The sequence below is a fragment of the Embiotoca jacksoni genome, unplaced genomic scaffold (assembly GCF_022577435.1).
Source record: "Embiotoca jacksoni isolate LCO1_2020_lvr unplaced genomic scaffold, fEmbJac1.0.p SCAF_8, whole genome shotgun sequence".
In the NCBI taxonomy this organism is placed as follows: Eukaryota; Metazoa; Chordata; class Actinopteri; family Embiotocidae; genus Embiotoca; species Embiotoca jacksoni.
The window spans coordinates 13,282,922-13,301,568 of record NW_027185436.1 but is presented as its reverse complement, the minus strand read 5'-3'; the positions used below and the strand labels follow the sequence as shown (position 1 = coordinate 13,301,568).

The 18,647-nt window shown below is 39.2% G+C and overlaps 2 protein-coding genes across 7 annotated transcripts; both read right to left on the bottom strand.

Annotated features, from left to right (window-relative positions):
- Positions 1–454: 454 nt before the first annotated feature.
- Positions 455–14,177, bottom strand: morc2 (MORC family CW-type zinc finger 2). 6 transcript variants are annotated; one of them, XM_069138347.1, is made up of 28 exons: positions 14,095–14,177; positions 13,297–13,451; positions 11,213–11,266; positions 11,047–11,081; positions 10,615–10,683; positions 10,398–10,488; positions 10,198–10,306; positions 9,654–9,813; positions 9,182–9,293; positions 8,348–8,473; positions 8,181–8,260; positions 8,013–8,095; positions 7,621–7,706; positions 7,185–7,325; positions 6,948–7,102; positions 5,753–5,881; positions 5,537–5,642; positions 5,265–5,397; positions 5,107–5,190; positions 4,564–4,815; positions 4,200–4,466; positions 3,194–3,283; positions 2,803–2,860; positions 2,558–2,711; positions 2,302–2,469; positions 2,089–2,182; positions 1,666–1,854; positions 455–1,524 (listed from the first exon to the last, which is right to left on the bottom strand). In XM_069138347.1, exons 2-28 carry the CDS (start codon positions 13,362–13,364, stop codon positions 1,456–1,458), a joined length of 3,162 nt encoding a protein of 1,053 aa, XP_068994448.1. In that variant the 5' UTR covers positions 13,365–13,451; positions 14,095–14,177; the 3' UTR covers positions 455–1,455. The 6 variants fall into 6 exon arrangements, with proteins under 6 accessions (XP_068994448.1, XP_068994451.1, XP_068994449.1 ...); XM_069138350.1 differs by having other exon boundaries at positions 2,558–2,696; XM_069138348.1 differs by having other exon boundaries at positions 14,082–14,161.
- Positions 14,178–14,486: 309 nt separating this feature from the next.
- LOC138191924 (transmembrane protein 248) lies at positions 14,487–18,015 on the bottom strand. The gene is made up of 7 exons (XM_069139013.1): positions 17,875–18,015; positions 16,842–17,037; positions 16,320–16,566; positions 16,013–16,112; positions 15,737–15,878; positions 15,500–15,640; positions 14,487–15,332 (listed from the first exon to the last, which is right to left on the bottom strand). Exons 2-7 carry the CDS (start codon positions 17,001–17,003, stop codon positions 15,312–15,314), a joined length of 813 nt encoding a protein of 270 aa, XP_068995114.1. The 5' UTR covers positions 17,004–17,037; positions 17,875–18,015; the 3' UTR covers positions 14,487–15,311.
- Positions 18,016–18,647: the final 632 nt, after the last annotated feature.

Below are 18,647 nucleotides of genomic sequence, written 5' to 3'. Positions count from 1 at the left end.
ACTGTTAAATTCTTAAAGCAAAGTTACTCAGAAACGATGTCATGCATTCATTGTCATTTGTGAATTTTTCTACCATTAATGGTGAAATTTGGAAACCTGGGTTGCAAACTATTTCCAAATGGCTAAAATTAGGGAATGAGTTAAATCTGCCATTTTGAATACCTTTGAATGCGGTGACTTCCTCATAGTTGCTGCCAGCTGTTTGTGTGCTAAGGCACTCAGGATCAGTCCTGTGCCTGAGCTAAAAACTTCAATAGAGTTAATAACAGGCAATCCACAGAATACACCATCACGGGTTGCCATAAAAGTCACATTGCTGAATTCAACAATTTCAATTTTTCAATGCTTTCAGCACCACAACCAAAATCATTCACCTTTATTTTACAGGGATGGTGACAGAAATCTCAAGTGATCACAGAAGCTGTGAAAACTAAACCACTGCAAGAACAATATGTTTATGAAACTAACATTTTTAATGGCTTGCCTTTTAACTTTATACTTTACACAAAATGTACAAGTAAATGTAAAGTCCCCATAACCAATATGTTGTTATTTACCACATACAGACATATGTTGCTGAACCTGTTTTATTGTACTAAGTAAATATTTGTCAAAAATACAGAATCCTTTGTTCTAATCAGAACAACAAGACTGAAAGCATGCACTGTTTAATAAAACATCTCCATTACATGTTAAAAATCTGTTCAAAACAAGGACACAGGCACTGAATAACTATGAACGCAGTTTTGCATTCAACTGCGATTTTTTTTTTTCTTCCAAAAATAAACACAGAACAGTCATAGCTTAAATGCAGAAGAGATTTTAGGGGATATTCATACTGATAAAACCCAGTAAGAAGTTCTTGTTTGTGGATGTAGCACATCAGCCAACAGTAAAATATTTACCTGGTTTGCTGTCCAGGTTGGAGGAAGATAATGGGAACACTGAAGTGTTTTTAGTGTACAAAAATAAAAGTTACTGTTTAAGTACAGGTTTTCGTACAGAGCACAGGTCAGTCCTCGAGTCATTTGGTGTGGTCAATACTCACCTAACAATGAACCAAAAGAAGGAACAAATGTAGTTTATCAAACCATTACATGACTATATAAAAGGGAGCATACATCGTAGTAAACCTACACAAATTATTCCAAAACTCAATAAGGATAGGGTGTCTTAAACATAGATTAACATGTATAAGGGAAGGTATATAAAAAGGACTAAAAAGAAAACCAAAACCCAAGAGGATACGCAACAATTCAAAAATAAAACAATCAAACTTATGACAATCTGATTTAACAAGTGGAGGGATCGACAAAGAAAACATCCCCAAATATTAACAGCCAACTGCACTTGAGAATGGGTCCTCAGGCAATTGTCAGCAAGTAATGGCTAGATTGAAAACTGCCTATTAATGTCCATGTCCTCTTCTCTTTTATATTTTTTTTTGTGTCTTCTTTAATCACCCTTGGTAAGGAGGTCTTCTATGTAGGCATCAAGTTCATCATCTGTGTTTATGTCAATGTCCTGAAAGTGTATAAAAAAAGAACATGATTTCATGCCAGAGTGTGTTTATCATCCATTATAACCTGGTGCAGCATATTTGGTCATTTTCTGGAGAGATTTAGTTTCATTAATAATGTGCAGATAACTAGTAAGTAGTCTTACCTCTTGTACTTTCTGCAGAAGTGCTACAATATTTGTTCGTAGTTTCTGTAGTTTCTCGTCTGCCTCCTTCAGTTTCACCTCAGTGCTGTTGCTTTTCTCTTCAACAGCTTTGGCCTTGGCATCGGCTCTGCTCTGGTACGAATTACACAGCGACTGGAGACCCGATTCATACTGCTGGAAATACTCTTTCTAAATGGAGGGTGAAAAACACAATGATACAAACACTCAATACTCTGGGGAACAAGACATAGCAGTAAGATGCAAATATGTTCAACTATAATTTCAATCTGTGGTGGTGCTGGATCCTCTCCATTATCTAATAATTTTATTGATTTAAATTTAAAATAGCATTTTTTTTTTTTACACTTGGGTTCTTCTCTAGACAAAGGATCAATCTATTAAATCATCCATTATCCATCTCACCAAAGGAAAAGCCACCAACTCCTCGACTGTCATGGTGTTAACATCGTCCTTTGGAATCCGGAACGCGGGAGGGAAGAAGTAACGCAGCATTGTCCTTGAAACATGAACAGGACAGTGAACACAGCGCTGTAACATTTCAATACAGACAGATTCTGAAACCGTGTGCCCGGGAAGGTCTGTGATCAAAGCAGTAATTCATTGTAACCAGCTCACCTCAACATGGTGACCAGGCTGTCGGTCACCTCTCGACTGGTCCCTGGTTGAGTAGTGTCTGGCTCCATGGCTGCTGGCCCCTTCTCCGCGTCCTGTTGGGTGTCGGGTGTCTGAGAGTTTGGAGATGGTGGCCGCATCAGCCGGACTTCATCGCTCCCCTTAAAAACCCTTTACAAAGACGCACGTAGCATGTTAACCACACGGCATGTCAACAAAGCATGTTCAGAATGCAGCCTTCCCCGACACTGTATCTTACCATCGGTCTTTAGGGGTGGATCGAGGTACGTAGTCAAACTTAACTTTCCAGCGAACGCTCTGTTTATTCGTCTCCACAGCAATGACTTTGCCGGTGTACCATTCCTTATTGACGCGCACTTCAACCAGCAGACCCTTATCTGCAGGGGGAAAAACTAAAAAAACTTAGTATAAGTACAAGTATAAAAATCCACTCTCTCCCGTCCTGTGTGGTACACGTCAGTGTAGAGCAGTCCATCACCTCACCTTTCTGAGTGTTTTTAGTGTCGTTCTCTGGTTCCTGCTGTGGAGATTTCTCTGGTGCCTGCAAAAAAAAAATAAAAATAATAATAATAATAAAAATAATGTGTCACCACAAGTAAGAGAACGGTTTCATTGACTAGACAGAGATGTTTTAGTGAGAAATCATCTGCAACCCTTTTAATGAAAAGTCCCAAAATGATCTCGGTCGCTGGGAAAGAGTGAGCATGCTCAGTGGAAGAGAACTGTCACTATGTTAGGAGAATGATGAAAGCGTTAATCTGACAATACACCCATAGGAGCTGAAAGATAAGTGGTCATGATTGTTAGAAGTTGAGAGTAGATGTAGCCCAGCTCTGTTCACAGGTCATGGAGAGAGGGACCCAGCGAAGCTAACCTTTTCTTTAGGGACAGAGGTTGGTGTGGTTGGTGGCTGCCGTGCGGGTTTAGGAACCCCTTTCTTCTCAGGTTGAGAGCGTGTTTTAACCTGCAAGGTCAACAGCAGAGGGGCTCTGATTGGAGGTTCAGTAACCCACTTAGCCACCCAGGAATACCCATAGTTCCTTGTTTTCTTCACTATTTGAACACAAAACTGTCTTCACATCCACTAAAATAGTGTTGTGAGCTAATTAAGGAGGACTCGCTGCATTTTAGTACGTCTCCTGCTATGATTTGTCCAAAGGAACAGGAGTATGCAATCCGAATACAATGCCCAGATTGCAAGACAGTTTGCCATTGTACCTATGCTCCATAAATAATATCATTGAATCGGCACTTATCAGGATTATGGCAGATGAATAAAAATGTCTCTAACTGATTTTCCCACATAAATTAATATAAAAGATCAAATTAATGTAAAAACACTGACAGGCAAACAGTAGTTACAGCTTGTTTTTGTAGAGCGTAGCATTTCTTTTTAATGTGAAACTTGAGTTGCTGTTAGTTGCCGTTGTCTTTATGGATAACAATAAAGATAAGGGAAGTAGGCGAGTAAGCTTTTTTCATATATAGCAAAGGAATGAATGCAGATATAATGATGCAGCAAACAAGCAACCATCTCGATTTTTACAATTGTACTCGTTTGCTTTCTGGAATAAAATTCTCAACGCAAAGGCGTGGTACGGACGGAGGAAAAGCAAGCAGCAGCAGGAAAAAGACGGCAGCAAACACCTGAACAGTGCTGTGATGCTGTTGCACACTACACCACACACAAGATTGAGAAGAACACCTCAAGGGTCTATGTGGTGTTACTCCTCTCATTTTGTACACCATGTTCACCATCTTCTTTTGTGTCAAACTTTTCTACAGATATATTTTCAGTAGTATCGCAAATCTGCACTACAGTGTTGCTGACCAGATGCCAAGAAGGATCCACTCGTGTGTGAACTACATTGTGAGGTTACCTCGTCGATCTTGCCACGTTTGGGAGGTGGGACCTTCTCTACCACTTTACCGCGATTACTCGCAGCTGTGGCCATCTTGGATTTCTTTGTCTGAGGTTCTTCTTCACTATCCTCCTCACTGTGTTCTTCCTCCTCCTCCTCCTCCTCCTCCTCTTCTTCTTCTTCTTCGTCGTCTTCTTCTTTCTCTTCCTCACTGTCCTCCTGCTCTATTATTCTCTTGCGCTGTCCAGCAGCTGCTGGTTTGACAGATGACGCTTTGGTAGATGCCTATTTAAGGAGACAATTATCACAATGTTTTGGGATTTAACTTTCACATGCAGCCATGTTAAATTTCGTTACCCATTGCGTCAAACCAGTAACTTACCCGAGAGCTGCGGCTGGATGGGGTTGTTTTGGCTGTAGCTTTGGGCACAGGCTTTGCTGCAGGTGTAGATGCCTTTGCTGCAGCTCTGGACCTGGATGGTTCAACTCTTGGCGATGGACTCGGCGGGGCGGGAGTTCGGGAGGAGCGTGGAGTAGATGTACGTGCTGGAGGAGCACTCAGGGCATTTTTGAGGTGAGCTGGGAGAGGTGGGGAGCGTGGCCGCGCTATGGACCTTTCAGAAGACCTAGTTGCCTAAATTGGTGTCATGATAAAAGGAGACAAAACAAACAATCATTTCAGTGAGATAATAAATAAATTAAAAAAAAATCTCCATCAAAAGCAAGTTACAATGTGCTAAATTTGTAGATAAATCATCAGAAAAGAACAATAAATTGGCACTAGGTTGTTTGTATTGAACTTCTTTCAAAGTGCAATCAAATGGCGTCAGGAAGGTGAACTGTTCACAAAACAACATATTTTTTATTCCAATGATAATAGAATTATTAATAATATAAGACTATAAGAGTTACATGGAGTTTGTACCTGAGAGGGGCTCTCTGTTGGTTTCATGCTCACTTCCAGTGGGAGCTTTTTTACATCTGCTGCAGATTTGATTGCGGTGGTTTTCTGTTAAGAGTAAATAAAATGTTTATTTCCTGTTACACAAAACAGAGACAAACAACAAAAGATGGTAGAGATACCTGCAAAGTGTTTAATTTGTCCTGCTGCTGTTTGATTTTCTCTACTAGCTCTTTCTGTTTGTCTTCAGCTGTTGCCTTGTCTTTCTTCAAAACACCACATGGAAAATTCTGTTTCTGTTCATGAGCATCACATCTAAAAACCCAAAATACACCAACATCATATAAAACAGCAATTCGGTGAACAAAATGACAAAACAAGCATGCGGAACATGTGTAACAAGAAAAGTTCAACTGAATTATAGACATCCAATAAGATTTCATTGTGCTAGCACCTGTCCTGTTTGCTGTCGGGGTTCATGAGACACACCCAACTGTCTGGGTAGCGTTTGTCCACAGCATCCATCTGGAACGGCAGCGTTCGCCACTTTAAACATTTATCTGAAAACCGAATACACGATCAGAGTAAGTTTGAGATCACATGTGTTGCAGCAAGTTGCTTTGTTCAGATGAAGGAAGTCTGTGAATTTGTGCCCGAGTCTGTAACTTACCACACTGAATAGTGAGTGGGATCTCCATGGCGCGACGTCTCTTGTATCTCAACTCTGATGATGGGGGTGCAGACCAGCTGGCAGACAGATAGCCAAACTCATCCCAGAACTTCACTATGCCTTTTTGAGCTGTATAACAAAACACAAATACTCTCAGCAAAAAGTTGCTTGTTAAAATCAGACACAAACTAAATAGAGTAAAAGGTGTAAATGGTCATTCCCGAAGTGGAACAGAACACTTTCCTACTTGTCCCTCACTGCAGCGCCCACAAAACATTTACTTACACTTCTGCTCTAGCTCAATTATTACGCTACTTTTGTCTCTCCCTCTCTCGGTCCTTGCCTTGCTGATGCCACCTGTATCAAATAGGACAGTTATCAATTGGGCCTAGATCCCCTCAAAGCTTAAGTATGTTCCAAATAAAGTGGTTGTCAGCGATTGAAACTGTCCAAATTTTCTAACTTTCCAAAACAGATTATCCAACCAGCGATGAAGCGTGAAGGTGTGAAAGAAAAAAAGGGGTTGAACTACTTCCATCATGATTCATGTGTACAACTCTACCACTAATGCCTTCGATGAAGACCGTTAACAACGGCGTTCACACTGAAGAGTGATCGGGAGGGCAGTGTGATGCATCCAGGAAAAGGGTCACACGCAGGTTCAGACAATTTTCCTTGGTGATACTGACAACATGTTTAATGACCTGTTTAATCAACCTTTCTTCATTTAAAGAAGTTGCACCTCTCAAGATTGGATGGTAACACGTTGCCAAAGCTATTAATGGATTTCTACAGAGATTGGGACTTGGACGTGACAATGGTAAGAGGATCAGCTGATCTAAAGAGAACAGCACATTAAAAAGGTGTTAAACCTGCTCTTGATATGTTGAAGAATCAGGGTTTTCCAAATCATTACATTAAGTATTATTGTATTAAGCTTGCTGTGGTTATTGATCGAGTTCAGGATCTCAGTATTTTGGTTACAATGTCAGCCCCGAAAATCACTTTTCAAAATATAAAATTCTGCATCATATGGAATTATATCTCGACTGACCCGTTTATCAGAGAGAGTTCTGAATCTCTTGACGTGACTCAGACAATCTGTCACTAACCTGTTTGTAAGGTTTGATCATTTTTCTGTTTTAACTGTTAGGTAGAGTTGATGACAGAAATCCAGAATTTAAAGAAAACTTACCAATGTTGGTGTCCTTCCAGTACTGAGCTAAATGCTCCCCCATGGATTTTAGTAAATGTCGATACTCTTTAGCATCCGCAAAGTCCTGTTTGTTGTGAGTAGGCTCAATAACTAAATATGGGACATCCACTACTCCGACCACACCGCCACATGCCCTGAAATACAGACCACATTATTGTTAAACATTTTCTTTTGATCCTTCAATGACACTTTTCTGTCTCTGTGTCCTTCACTCACATGCCTCCCTCTAGCTGAGGCCCCGTCTTCTCATACAACTTGATGAGACGAGAGCAATTGTACACAAACATCCCATCCAGGTCTCTCTGTTCAATGTTCACTCCAAATATAAAATGCAACTCCTTGGGCTCCTTCAATGCTCTGCAAAACAACAAAAAACAAAAAAGGAGACTGAAAGGACAGTACTTTAAAGTGCTTCGTTTGGGGATTCTTTTTGAAGCTCAATCTACTGTTCTCTTAATACGCAAACAAGACGGTAAACTTCAGTTAACATATTTATATGAATATAACATCATTTATATGTGAGAAAATAAAAATCCAAAAATCTAATTTAAAAGGTCACTTTCTTAAATTACCAGATGATGGTATGACAAACACAATTCCAACAGCTGTCTACATCTTTAAAGTGGATGTTTTTCAGTTTTGCTTATCGTACTTCTGTTTGGCTTCAAGAATCCTTTTTTTCATTTCAGCATCCCTTCGAAGCATCATGGCTGAATCCTGAACCTTTCTCAGAATTGCCTAAAGGAGCAAAAGAAAGAGGCAGATCTCCTGATTAATTTCTTATTCTATTACATCTCATTTTAATCACATTTTAGTTTACTGTTTTTAAAAAACATTTACGAATCATATTTATTGCCTTGTGTTTCTTTTATGTATTTTTTATTATTATTATCTTAATACCTTTTCTGTCTTATGAAAAGCACTTATTGCTATTTTTCTTGGATGGTACGATGCAATTAAACTTGACGTTCCTAAAACCTTGTTTGCATTCACACAAATATATTTCAATTTGACAATTTAACCAGTATAGCCCTGCTTGCTTACCCGTGAATCTTTTGATAGGTCCTCTCCTAATTTGGCCTCCAATGCCACACGCTTACTATCCGCCTCTCTGGCCTTCTCCTCCGCTGAAATAAATAACACAACATTGTGGAGTTAACTAAAACTAAAGCAAAAATTAGAATTCATCCAATTATTACACCACTGACTCACCGATCTTTGCAAGGTGATCTGCTTTTTTCACTTCTTGCTCAGCGCGAGTTTTGAAACGTGTTGATGAGTATCTATAAACCCTTTTAACAAAAGGAGAGTACCAATGAGAGTCTTGGAACTGCAATTAACAAGTTACAGACACTGCATGGTGCATTATTATTTATTACCTTGGTTTATAAAGACAGCAGGAAAGTCTCTTAGTTCTGACTTTATGTCCCTGGATAAAAATCCTCATGCGTGGGTCGATGTACAAAACAGCAGCATATGCTCTGAATGACCTCCTCTCTGGCTTCCTGTAAAGGGTAGGGGTACATCCATCAACATTCTCAAACATTAATGATCAATGCAAACCAACATCAAAAGAATGCATGTCGAAATCATAATTCCCTTCACCATGGGCGAGTGGTTTCTTTGTTCAAAGCCCCACATTGTATAAATTCAGATTTCCGTTTCTCTATTATTATAAAGCAGGTATAAGTGCTTGAAAATACTGTGAGTGTTAAATTGCTCAGCCAATGGAGACATGCGCACAGCCTGTATTCAACAACTCTGTCGTATGGACCTCTGTGAATTTGTGATATCACAAACTTATGATCATGTCATATGTCTGTCCTCAAGTGTCCAAACTTTTATGGAAAAAGGAAACATTGAGCGATCATTCCATCGTGGAGATGGAAAGCTATTAGACTAAAGAAAACTTGTGGCTGGCTTGGGCTGGATTCCTTCAGAAAATAGACAATCAGAAGAGAGGGTCATTGATGTAAATGCACCATATAGCCACAGACAGAAAACTGCCTGTTCTTGGCAGAGCCCCAAGGAAGAGATGAATTAATGGGATGTTAAACTATACCAAGATGGTTTTTGGCACTTAAAACCACAAAAATATCTTCTTATGGATTTCAAGACTGCAAATAAAACACCAGTAAAGTGCAAAATATGGGTCCTCCGCATAGTTTCATAAAATCCCTTTGCAAATCCCCCAAAGTGATGACAAGACTCACACTCCTTCAGCAGGTGTCCCAGCCATCAGTATATCCTGGTGATCTGTCTCTACATCCAGCTCTGGTTCTCTGTTGTCCATCAGCTTCAGATTATAGATGATCACAAGAGTACCTTTAAATAAAATACAACACAAAAGCAAGTAACAATCAATATTAACCACGTTACTCCCCGACACTAAAGTTCACGGAATGTATTGAATCCATGGACATCACAAAACTAACCTCTTTCCATGGAGACACGTTTGTTTGCTTACAACTAGGGCAGGGCAATATTGATAATATGGCAGTATTGCAATAGAAGACGACATATCATTTTAGATATCATAATTTTGTGATATGCGGTCTTTTTCTGGTTTGAAAAGCTGCATTATATTGAAATTATGTAATGTTCTTAGCAGATTCGCAATATCGATAGAGGTATTTGATCGAAATATTGTAATAGTTGCATTTGTAACCTCCCAGCCCTACTTACCACTGCTGCTTTCGATTTTGTTGAACTGCTCCATCAGCTGTTTTTCATTTTTAAAAGGTGAGTATTTGAAGATCAGTTCCGTCTCTATGGCATACTTCTCTGGATCAGAAGTCAGTGGCTCTTTGGTCTTCTGATCCCAGGAGGGGAGAGGCACTATCACCTGCAGAGATTTAAAAAACAAAACAAAAAAAACTCAGGTACAAATGTTCACAGAAGTTCACTTTCCACATGTTCTGGATAGAGCCAGATGTGAACTCAAATTTTGAATCTCTCAAGTTTCTTGCAAATTCACATAGTTTGCATTCCACTATATGTTTGTGAACTTGTTGACCGTCAAAATACTTTCAAAAGTGTCTAATGTGAAATGTTGCCATTGTCACTGCATCACATGTTTATGTGCATTCACTGTACAAATCAATTAACTGTAAAAAAATATATGAATTAGGCACATATCCAATTGAAGATGATTTAAACCCTTTTTTTGTATGTTTTATTAAAAATGACATCACATGCTCAATAGTTCTATCTATCAGCTGACTCTGACCTCATCAAGTCCCTCCTCTTCATGGAAAGTCCTCGATAGGAAAAGGCAGGTCAGTGCGTTGTCCTTTTTTGTGAACAAAATGAAGTCTTTCCCAATACGCATAGAGCCTCTGTGGGAACAAACACATTTAAATTGTATGTGAAATTGTAGAAACACCAGTGCAAAATCATAATCACTCAGGAACTGGGAGAAGGACTTACGATTTCAGTCCATTTCCATATTGGCCAATCTGAGTGGACTCTGGAGACCGTTTGCTTGACTTTCCAAACTGAATCACATGGGTTGCCTCATCTAATACCAAAAAGGTGTTTCACACACAAAATACATATATCACCAGAAAATCTTGCAAGAAACCCACACAAATATGAACTAAAGAGTAGCTTTAAGTTGTTTGTCTGGTAATTTAATCACACTTACTAGGGTCCATTCCAATACCATCATCCAGAAAACAGAGCATATATCCACCCCGCAGCTCTGGCCTTTTTTCTGTCAGAAAAACAGGAAAGCAAAAGACGGTTAAGAAGCAATGACTCAATACGTATGCTTACATTTGTGAAACTGGGAGAGTAAGTCATGTAGTCACGAATAATCTGGTGCTCCTTTTTATGGTGCTCTGTATTTCTTGTTAACTTTTGTGTTTTGATTGTATATACCTATTGTTGAGTGTATGATTTGGTTTGTCTCTTGTGAATGTGTTATGAGTTGTTGAGTTTCTTTATGTTAAAGGCCCATCTAGGGAGGGGAATTGCAAATTAGCTTAGGCTCTAAATGCTGTAGTGTGTCGCATTGTTTATGCTACATGCTTGTCCCTACACAAATAAACATTAAATAAAATACTCTGAGGCGTACCTGTGTAGATGTCAATTCGGGTGGCATTAGCGTCTCTGTGAAAGAAAACGTAAAACAACTGTTAGACTTTCCCTTTACTAAAACAAAGATATCGGGCTAGTTCAAGTGTACAAGGCTGCAAAATTTGTCAACAATTGCATGATCTGTTGCAAATCATTGTGGGTACCTTGAATTGTCCACAAGCTCTGCCAAGGCTCCAAACAAGAACTCGTGGGTTGTCCTGAAAACAGATCAACAAAAAACAGTAACAATTAACTGGGCTAGCTGGTCAGAAAAAGAGGATGTATAAAAGATAATGTTTTGACAAGATCGGAAATCAACATTGTTCATTTCTGTGGGGTTCGTTATTCAGTTATGCAACTTGTATGTCCTCAAGTGTTTTGACATATACAGTGGTGTGAAAAAGTGTTTTTCCCCTTCCTGATTTCTTATTTTTTTGCATGTTTGTCACACTTAAATGTTTCAGATCATCAAACAAATGTAAATATTAGTCAAAGATAACACAAGTAAACACAAAATGCAGTTTTTAAATGAAAGTTTTTATTATTAAGGGAGAAAAAATAAATCCAAACCCACATGGCCCTGTGTGAAAAAGTGTTTGATCTTTTGGTCTACTTCACTTTGTCAGACAGGTCCTATTTAAGTGATTTCTTGATTGAGAACAAGTGTGGCAGTAATCAGGCCTGGATGTGGCTAGAGAAATCCAACTCAGGTGTGATAAACCACAGTTAAGTTATGTTTTAACAGGAGGGGGCAAACACTTTTTCACACAGGGCCATGTGGGTTTGGATTTTTTTTTTTCTCCCTTAATAATAAAAACCTTCATTTAAAAACTGCATTTTGTGTTTACTTGTTGTTATCTTTGATTAATATTTAAATTTGTTTGATGATCTGAAACATTTAAGTGTGACAAACAAGCAATAAAATAAGAAATCAGGAAGGGGGCAAACACTTTTTCACACCACTGTAGGTGTCAATGAAACCAGAACAGAGGATTGTTACCAAATTGTGCATTACCTGGCTCACTGTAAAACACTCATTCTATTTTGTACGTGCTTTGCCCTTTAACAGGCTTCCCTAGTAGTTAATCCCTCTGAGGCTACGCCTCAGCATCCTGAGACAGATCTTTGTACTTACTGACCAATCAGAAGTAGAGCTTGCTAGAGCCCCACTGACAACCTATCACAGATATACAAGTGTATGCGTTGGCCAATATAAAAACTTATTTTACAGAGCATAATAATAAAAAAAAACAAAAATTAAAAAAAAGATGCAGTTTGGAGTAAATTGGAAACTGTACTATTTGTGGTTTTTTTACAGTCATATTGAATTTTCAGTGAAGTTTATTGTTTCACTGCACTGATGTCAGTGTGGACTATAAATTGAAAAATATCCTGCCTCTATTACATATCTTCATCACCCTTTCACTCATTTAGGGACCATTTGACCACAGCGTCAGTGTCACTTAGAGTATTACATCATTGAACAATTACTTGTTTTTTTTCGAAGTGGTAAATTGTCCACTTGATGAAGTGTCAAATTTGATGATAAATGCCCACCTCCTGGACCTGTGCATAATCCCTAAACAGTGTATTTGGAGATTAGCCTAAATCAGACATCACCTGTGTTTCTGAAAGCATTGACTTGTGCACCACTGAATGTTCAAGGGTTCATTTGGGATACATCAAGAGATGATTTTGAGGTTTATTTGCTCTGTTGAAACTGCCTTTTAAAACCATGACTGTGAATGCTGTTGAACCTCCTGCTGTACATATTTCCCATACCACATACATTATAAACCAGCAGAGTAGAGTTTAGAAAACAGAAATGAATAGAAATATCTTGCACTTTTAACATGACATTAAAAGGTTGATGCAAGCGGACTGGAAACTATTTTTGATGGGAAAGTGAAGTCGTAACAAATGCAAACCGATAACATGTTCAAAGATTTCAGCGTTTATCTGCTTTATCAGGATTGAACCTAATCATCTATTTAAAAAGGCATTCTGGGATGGTTTAACCCTTGGTGTAAGATATATTAATGGTGTGCAAGGGTATCATTAATGCTGGGCATAGAGCTGTTGTAACCTCTTCAGCCATCTCTGGGCCTTCAAAAATATGTACATGGAGCAGCTGGTATAATGAGCTATATCTATGTGTAGTTGGTGGTCTAGTCTTCTAAATAGTTATATTAAATGTGTGGTATGAAGTTAAGAAGAACATATTAATTACCGGAAAGCTGGTACTTACGAATTTGTGTGCAGATACTCAAAGGTAAGCTGAGCCCTGCTGAGGTTGCTGTAGCTCGAATAGGCCATGGCCTGTCGTAGTTATTTCCTATTTCCTTCCTGGTCTTCTGTTTGACTCCTTCCTGACCAACCGACCTCTAGTTCCGAGCGTTCATCCTAAAAGCGAAAGACAATCGTTTAAAAAAATAAAATAAAATCGTGTTTTCTAACCTACATCCGTCTTTACTCTACTAACTGACACCTTGGAAATGACCTAACGTTAGCCGGTGTGGACGCCCGACAAACGAACGCCCGTGCCCGGTTACAGGTCTCCGCGCAGGTGAGGGTACCACGTGGGAGGGCCCCTTTCTGGGGGGGTGGAGGAGGGTGGAGGAGGGGGGGACAACAAGATGTTATGACTGGGTGCGAAGACCGTCTTCAGGCACGTTGTTAGCCGTGAACACATCAACGTATGTGTATTGAAAGCAGGATCCAGTTGCAGGTCCGACTCGGTCGCTTCGGTGTAAAACCAGTTAACAACGCGTCATAGACGTTTCAAATGTATGCAGCAACGTTTAATAACGTTTAATAACGTTTAATGTCGGGCTAACGTGAGTAGCTATCGGATATCAGCGTCTCCGACAGGATGTTTAAAAGGCAACGGTAGCTAGCTAGCTTCACACAGTGGAGACGGTCAGCTAACGTTAGCCGTATCGACTAGTCGTCTGCGACTTTGCAGCAGGCTGAGTTTGAAGGTTGTTTTTTTTCCGCGCGGGTAGAATATTAAACACAATAACGAATAAATACTTTGTAACGTTACGTTTTCTTTTCCCTGTCATGAAACAATCCCCCAGGCCGCGATGAATCCCAACACTTCGACGTCGATGGTTTGTTGGTCTCGCTGGTCTGCAGAAATCCCGCCTATATTTTTCTATGCTCAGCCAATAGGAGGGCGCCGTTTCAAGATTCTGAATGCTGATTGGATGAGAAATCTTGTTCCGCAGACGGGGTAGCATACCGGTGCAGTGGTCTGTGGCAGGGCATCAGTCCATTCAAATTACTTTTATAACAATACTCTTTGGACCATAAAATGAAATGTATAATCACACCTATATTTAAAAACAAACAAACAACACTTTCTTGTTTATTGTGTGTTTGACAAATAACTTCCAGCACAGGCCTGTTTTAGTATGTATTTTCAAAACCATAATGTTTGTTTCAGTTCTTTATTTAAAATGTTTGCTTATAGACTGGGATATGATACATCATACATGACGTTCACTGGGTCAGAGTCAAAGCCAATTAAAGTTCAAGTTTCTGCAAGTTTATTTCTATACCGCTCTGAAAAGAACTCAAATCAATGCCTGCAAAGAAGGTAGAAAAACAGCAACCAAATCTGAAGTGGTACAACAGACAATCACTTGCCTAGTACATGCAAATACCTTTTGTCCCATAAAATTTAGAAACAAAAACATTTACTGGTAGTAATACAGTACATTATACTATTACACTAACTGTTAAAAATATTGGAATTCAAATTTTGGCTGGAAAAAACACTTCATCTCAATATATAAAGCTCTGACTTGGCTGAAATGTTATGTTGTTTTCTTATTGCACTGCACATAGTATTGTAGGCATTACCTGAAGAGTTGTTTCCATATCACCATGGTCCCATTATAAATTATACTCCTCTGTCACCACCATGTTTCTCACATTTATATTACATGTTGCACATTCATAAAGTAGCATAACTTTATGGAACAGAAACTGAAATGTCCTAGCTTTAGTTTCTATAGAGAAGTAAAGCATGAAAATTTCGTAACATTTGTTTTTGTCTCCAAGCCCTAACCCCTGATGGGTTTTTCCTCAGACCTACGAGAGCTTCCGAACAGAAGGCGTTAGACAAATGTTTTTACAGAGGGAACAGATCTCCTCACGACTGCTTTCTTTTGTAAACCTGCTGGACTGCAGATTTAAAAGTAGTGATACTCTCTTTCCGCCACCATCTGATTTCTTCATGCAGAGGATGAAAAATGTTCAGCTGTCAATCAAGGGCTCCTGCATATAAAGTAAAGCAGTAAGGTCAGGTTAAACCGTCTCTGCACATTTCTCAACCTTCCAAGACATCTGGATGTAGTGTACAAAAATAATGATTAAAGTAAACACATGAAAAATCCAAAATGTTAAAAACTGTTGGTGGTATATTAATATGATAAATTACTTACATTTTGTAGGTCCAGTCCATTCCAGTGGTAGCGGTGTGTGAGTGAATGTGTTAGACTGGCAGCTAAACAGAGTATCAAACAAACTCCAAGCAGACACATACTAACTTCCAAAAGATGTCGCACTGCCACACTCTGCTCTTCCTGAACAATAAAAGTACAGAATGATTAAAAGGATGAAAAAACAGTATCTGAATTATAGCTGAGCAGGTTATGTTGTTAATGTGTGACACACTGTACCTGTGTTAACATGACTGTAAGTGTCGGGTCATTCTTGGAGTGCAGACTGTAGCAGGTTTGTGATGCTGTAGGCAGCTGGCTGCTCGCTTCCACATCAAAGTATGAAATATTTTCCTCTGATGCAGGACACTCCGGAGGAAGCCTTCGTTTGAGGATACAGTATGTCCATAAAAACAAAAATAATGAATTTGTGAGTTTTTTTCATTTACCGATATGTTGGCGATTTAAATGAACAAAGCTCAAGAACTTAACACTTTACAGTGTGAATGAACTTACAGACTCATGGGCAGGAGATGTGTTGGGGCCCTTATGGTGAGGCAGGTGTGGGTGCTGTTTCCAGACAGAAACTCCAGTGTCAAATTAAGAATTTCTTTGCCTGGAGGTATAAAGTAGTAATAGTGAAATGTATGGTTACACACAGCAAATTTGGAGGTACATGGTTTTCATTGGACTGTAACGGTATGAAAAGTTATGTTACAAAAAGTAACTAAAGCTGTCAGACAAATGTAGTGGCGTAAAAAGCACATTATTTGTCTCCGAAATGTAGTGGAGTAGAGGTATAAAGTTGCACACCAAAACCAACCTCCAAGATGTAGCTGACTGGCTCTCAAGGTAGTGTGTAGACCAATGTCTTTCAATGAGTCACTTGGTGAGCTGGTAGTCACAGCCAGAGGGACCCTAACATGCAAATGGCTGACAGAAGATGGACTTTTTGTTGAATTAACTGAAGTCTTTCTATCCTTTTCCTGCTCCAACAGCGGTGTGGAAGTTGCACTTGTTTTCATACACAGCTGGAATTGTGATAAAGAGGACAAAAGATGGTTCCAGTCCTGCGAGGAGAATAAAGAACATGAATTATACCAAAGACAGAGAAATGCATGCATACGGTCAGTCATAGCCTGCACAACCTTGTTTCCTATGGACACCAGCACTTCTTGTCTCTGAAGAAGACTACATAGTAGAACATCAACCAAATCATAACCAACCATCAACCAAACACAGGCAAAAAGATTACTGAAAGTTTTATGGATTAGATTCGTTCTAAACTTCCCAAAGTTTTCTAAGGTATCTTCCAGTCTCCTAAATTAATGTAATGAACCCTTACCTTTGCGGCTGTGTCAGGATTAGGCAGAGTGTGAGTGTAGCTGTACGAGCTAAGGCAGATGAACGAGACAGCCAGAGACAAGAGGCACAGGAAAAAAGACACTCCTGGAGGATTCTGGGATATATAATCTCTAAGGTTAGTTGCTGGCTGCCGGAAACCCATCGTCAGACTCCACAGACAGCTGGGAGGTGGCAAACTGTAAACAGAAGAGAATCAGTTCACTGACTAGGGCTTTGACAGCTTTGTTCAACTACAGTACTATTGGTGGTACTAGCAGGTCTTTTTGAGGACTTATTGGTTATAAATTATGAAGACAGGGATATTATATCTGTTCAACCTAAACTGTTCAGGGCAATTTCGCTGTGTGTGTTTTGATCAATGTTACCCGTCTTTCATATCAACCATGCAGTGTGATGTGGAAACAAAATCTCTGCATTGAACATACTGAAAATGTTTGGTCTTTCAGTGATGTAGGAGAGATCTTGTATCCAGTATTTTAACTTTTTAGAAAATATTGAATATATGAAAAACATATGCACACATTTTGGATTTTTCGATGACGGAGAAGGTATAGACGTCATTATAAGAATTTTAATGATTGAACGTGTCTGGAGCGGATCTTCAAGGCACAGATCATACTAAATTGAGAAGTATTAAAAACCCCATAAAGGACTTATCTTTCAGACCTTTGTTTGGGTGAAACCGCCTCTTTTTTTTTCTTTTTTTAAAGGATAATGGCAACGAATTTGGGCTTACGTTGCCATACGTCTTATGACTTAAAACGTCAATCTAAAAATGAGGCGCTAATGATTCATTCCCTTAAATATTGAAACACGTGGAAAACAACCTTCCCAGTAATGCTCTTACTTGTAAAAAAAAACAAAAACCCGCAGTTAGGCAGATGATTACAAATGCAAGTTATAGTGCAACATGAACGGTGTAACTGGTCTACCACAGCGGTCAACCAGCTCCATGGACATGGCAGTTTGTTGTTGTTAAAAAAAACACAGCTAGCTGAATCATAACTTCATACCTCGAAACAGGATTCTCTGATCACGTCGCCAGTGTCTGTAAAATACGGAAGGACAGTTTCTTGATAGTAAGTAGACCGGAATTCGACATTTACAAAGTTTAAAGTTCAGTCAACGCTGCACCAAAAGATAACGACAAGACAGCGGTGCCACTTTACGACAGAGCGCTGCTATGACGACCATATGACGACAACCCAGACGTGCGTCACGTGACTAACAATTGTCAGCACAAGCCCTGTTTGATGTCAGTTTAATTATCGTGCATGTGGTGATTTTTTTAATGGGTTCCCTCATATTTACATATAACCATATGATTTCGTGTGTGACTTCCTTGTGTCTATTCAGAAAGTGACCCTGATTCGCTTATTCAAAAACAATTTAAGAGCTGCTTGATTAATTGCATGCAAGAACTTCACGGTGCAGCAGTCGGGGAACTCTATTCCAAAAATAACAACTTGACCCAAACTTGATGATAATGAGTGAAGTATTGACTTTTGCTATTAGGAAAAAATTTAACTTCTTTAAAAGCCTCTGTACAATGTTTTCACCCAAAGAGGTGTTTCCACTTACTTTACCGGATAAGACCTCTGAAGATGGACAGTCTATGGTTGGCCAACATCTACCTTTCTCACTTTTCTATGTGCAGCCTTTTTGTATGGGGCATTAGACCTTTTTTTTTTTTTTTTAATTTTGATTGGCTGATAGAGATCCAGTCATCCAGAATGGCTGTAAACACCTTTGTAGCTGTGCAGGGCATTTCAAATATTTGTGTCTC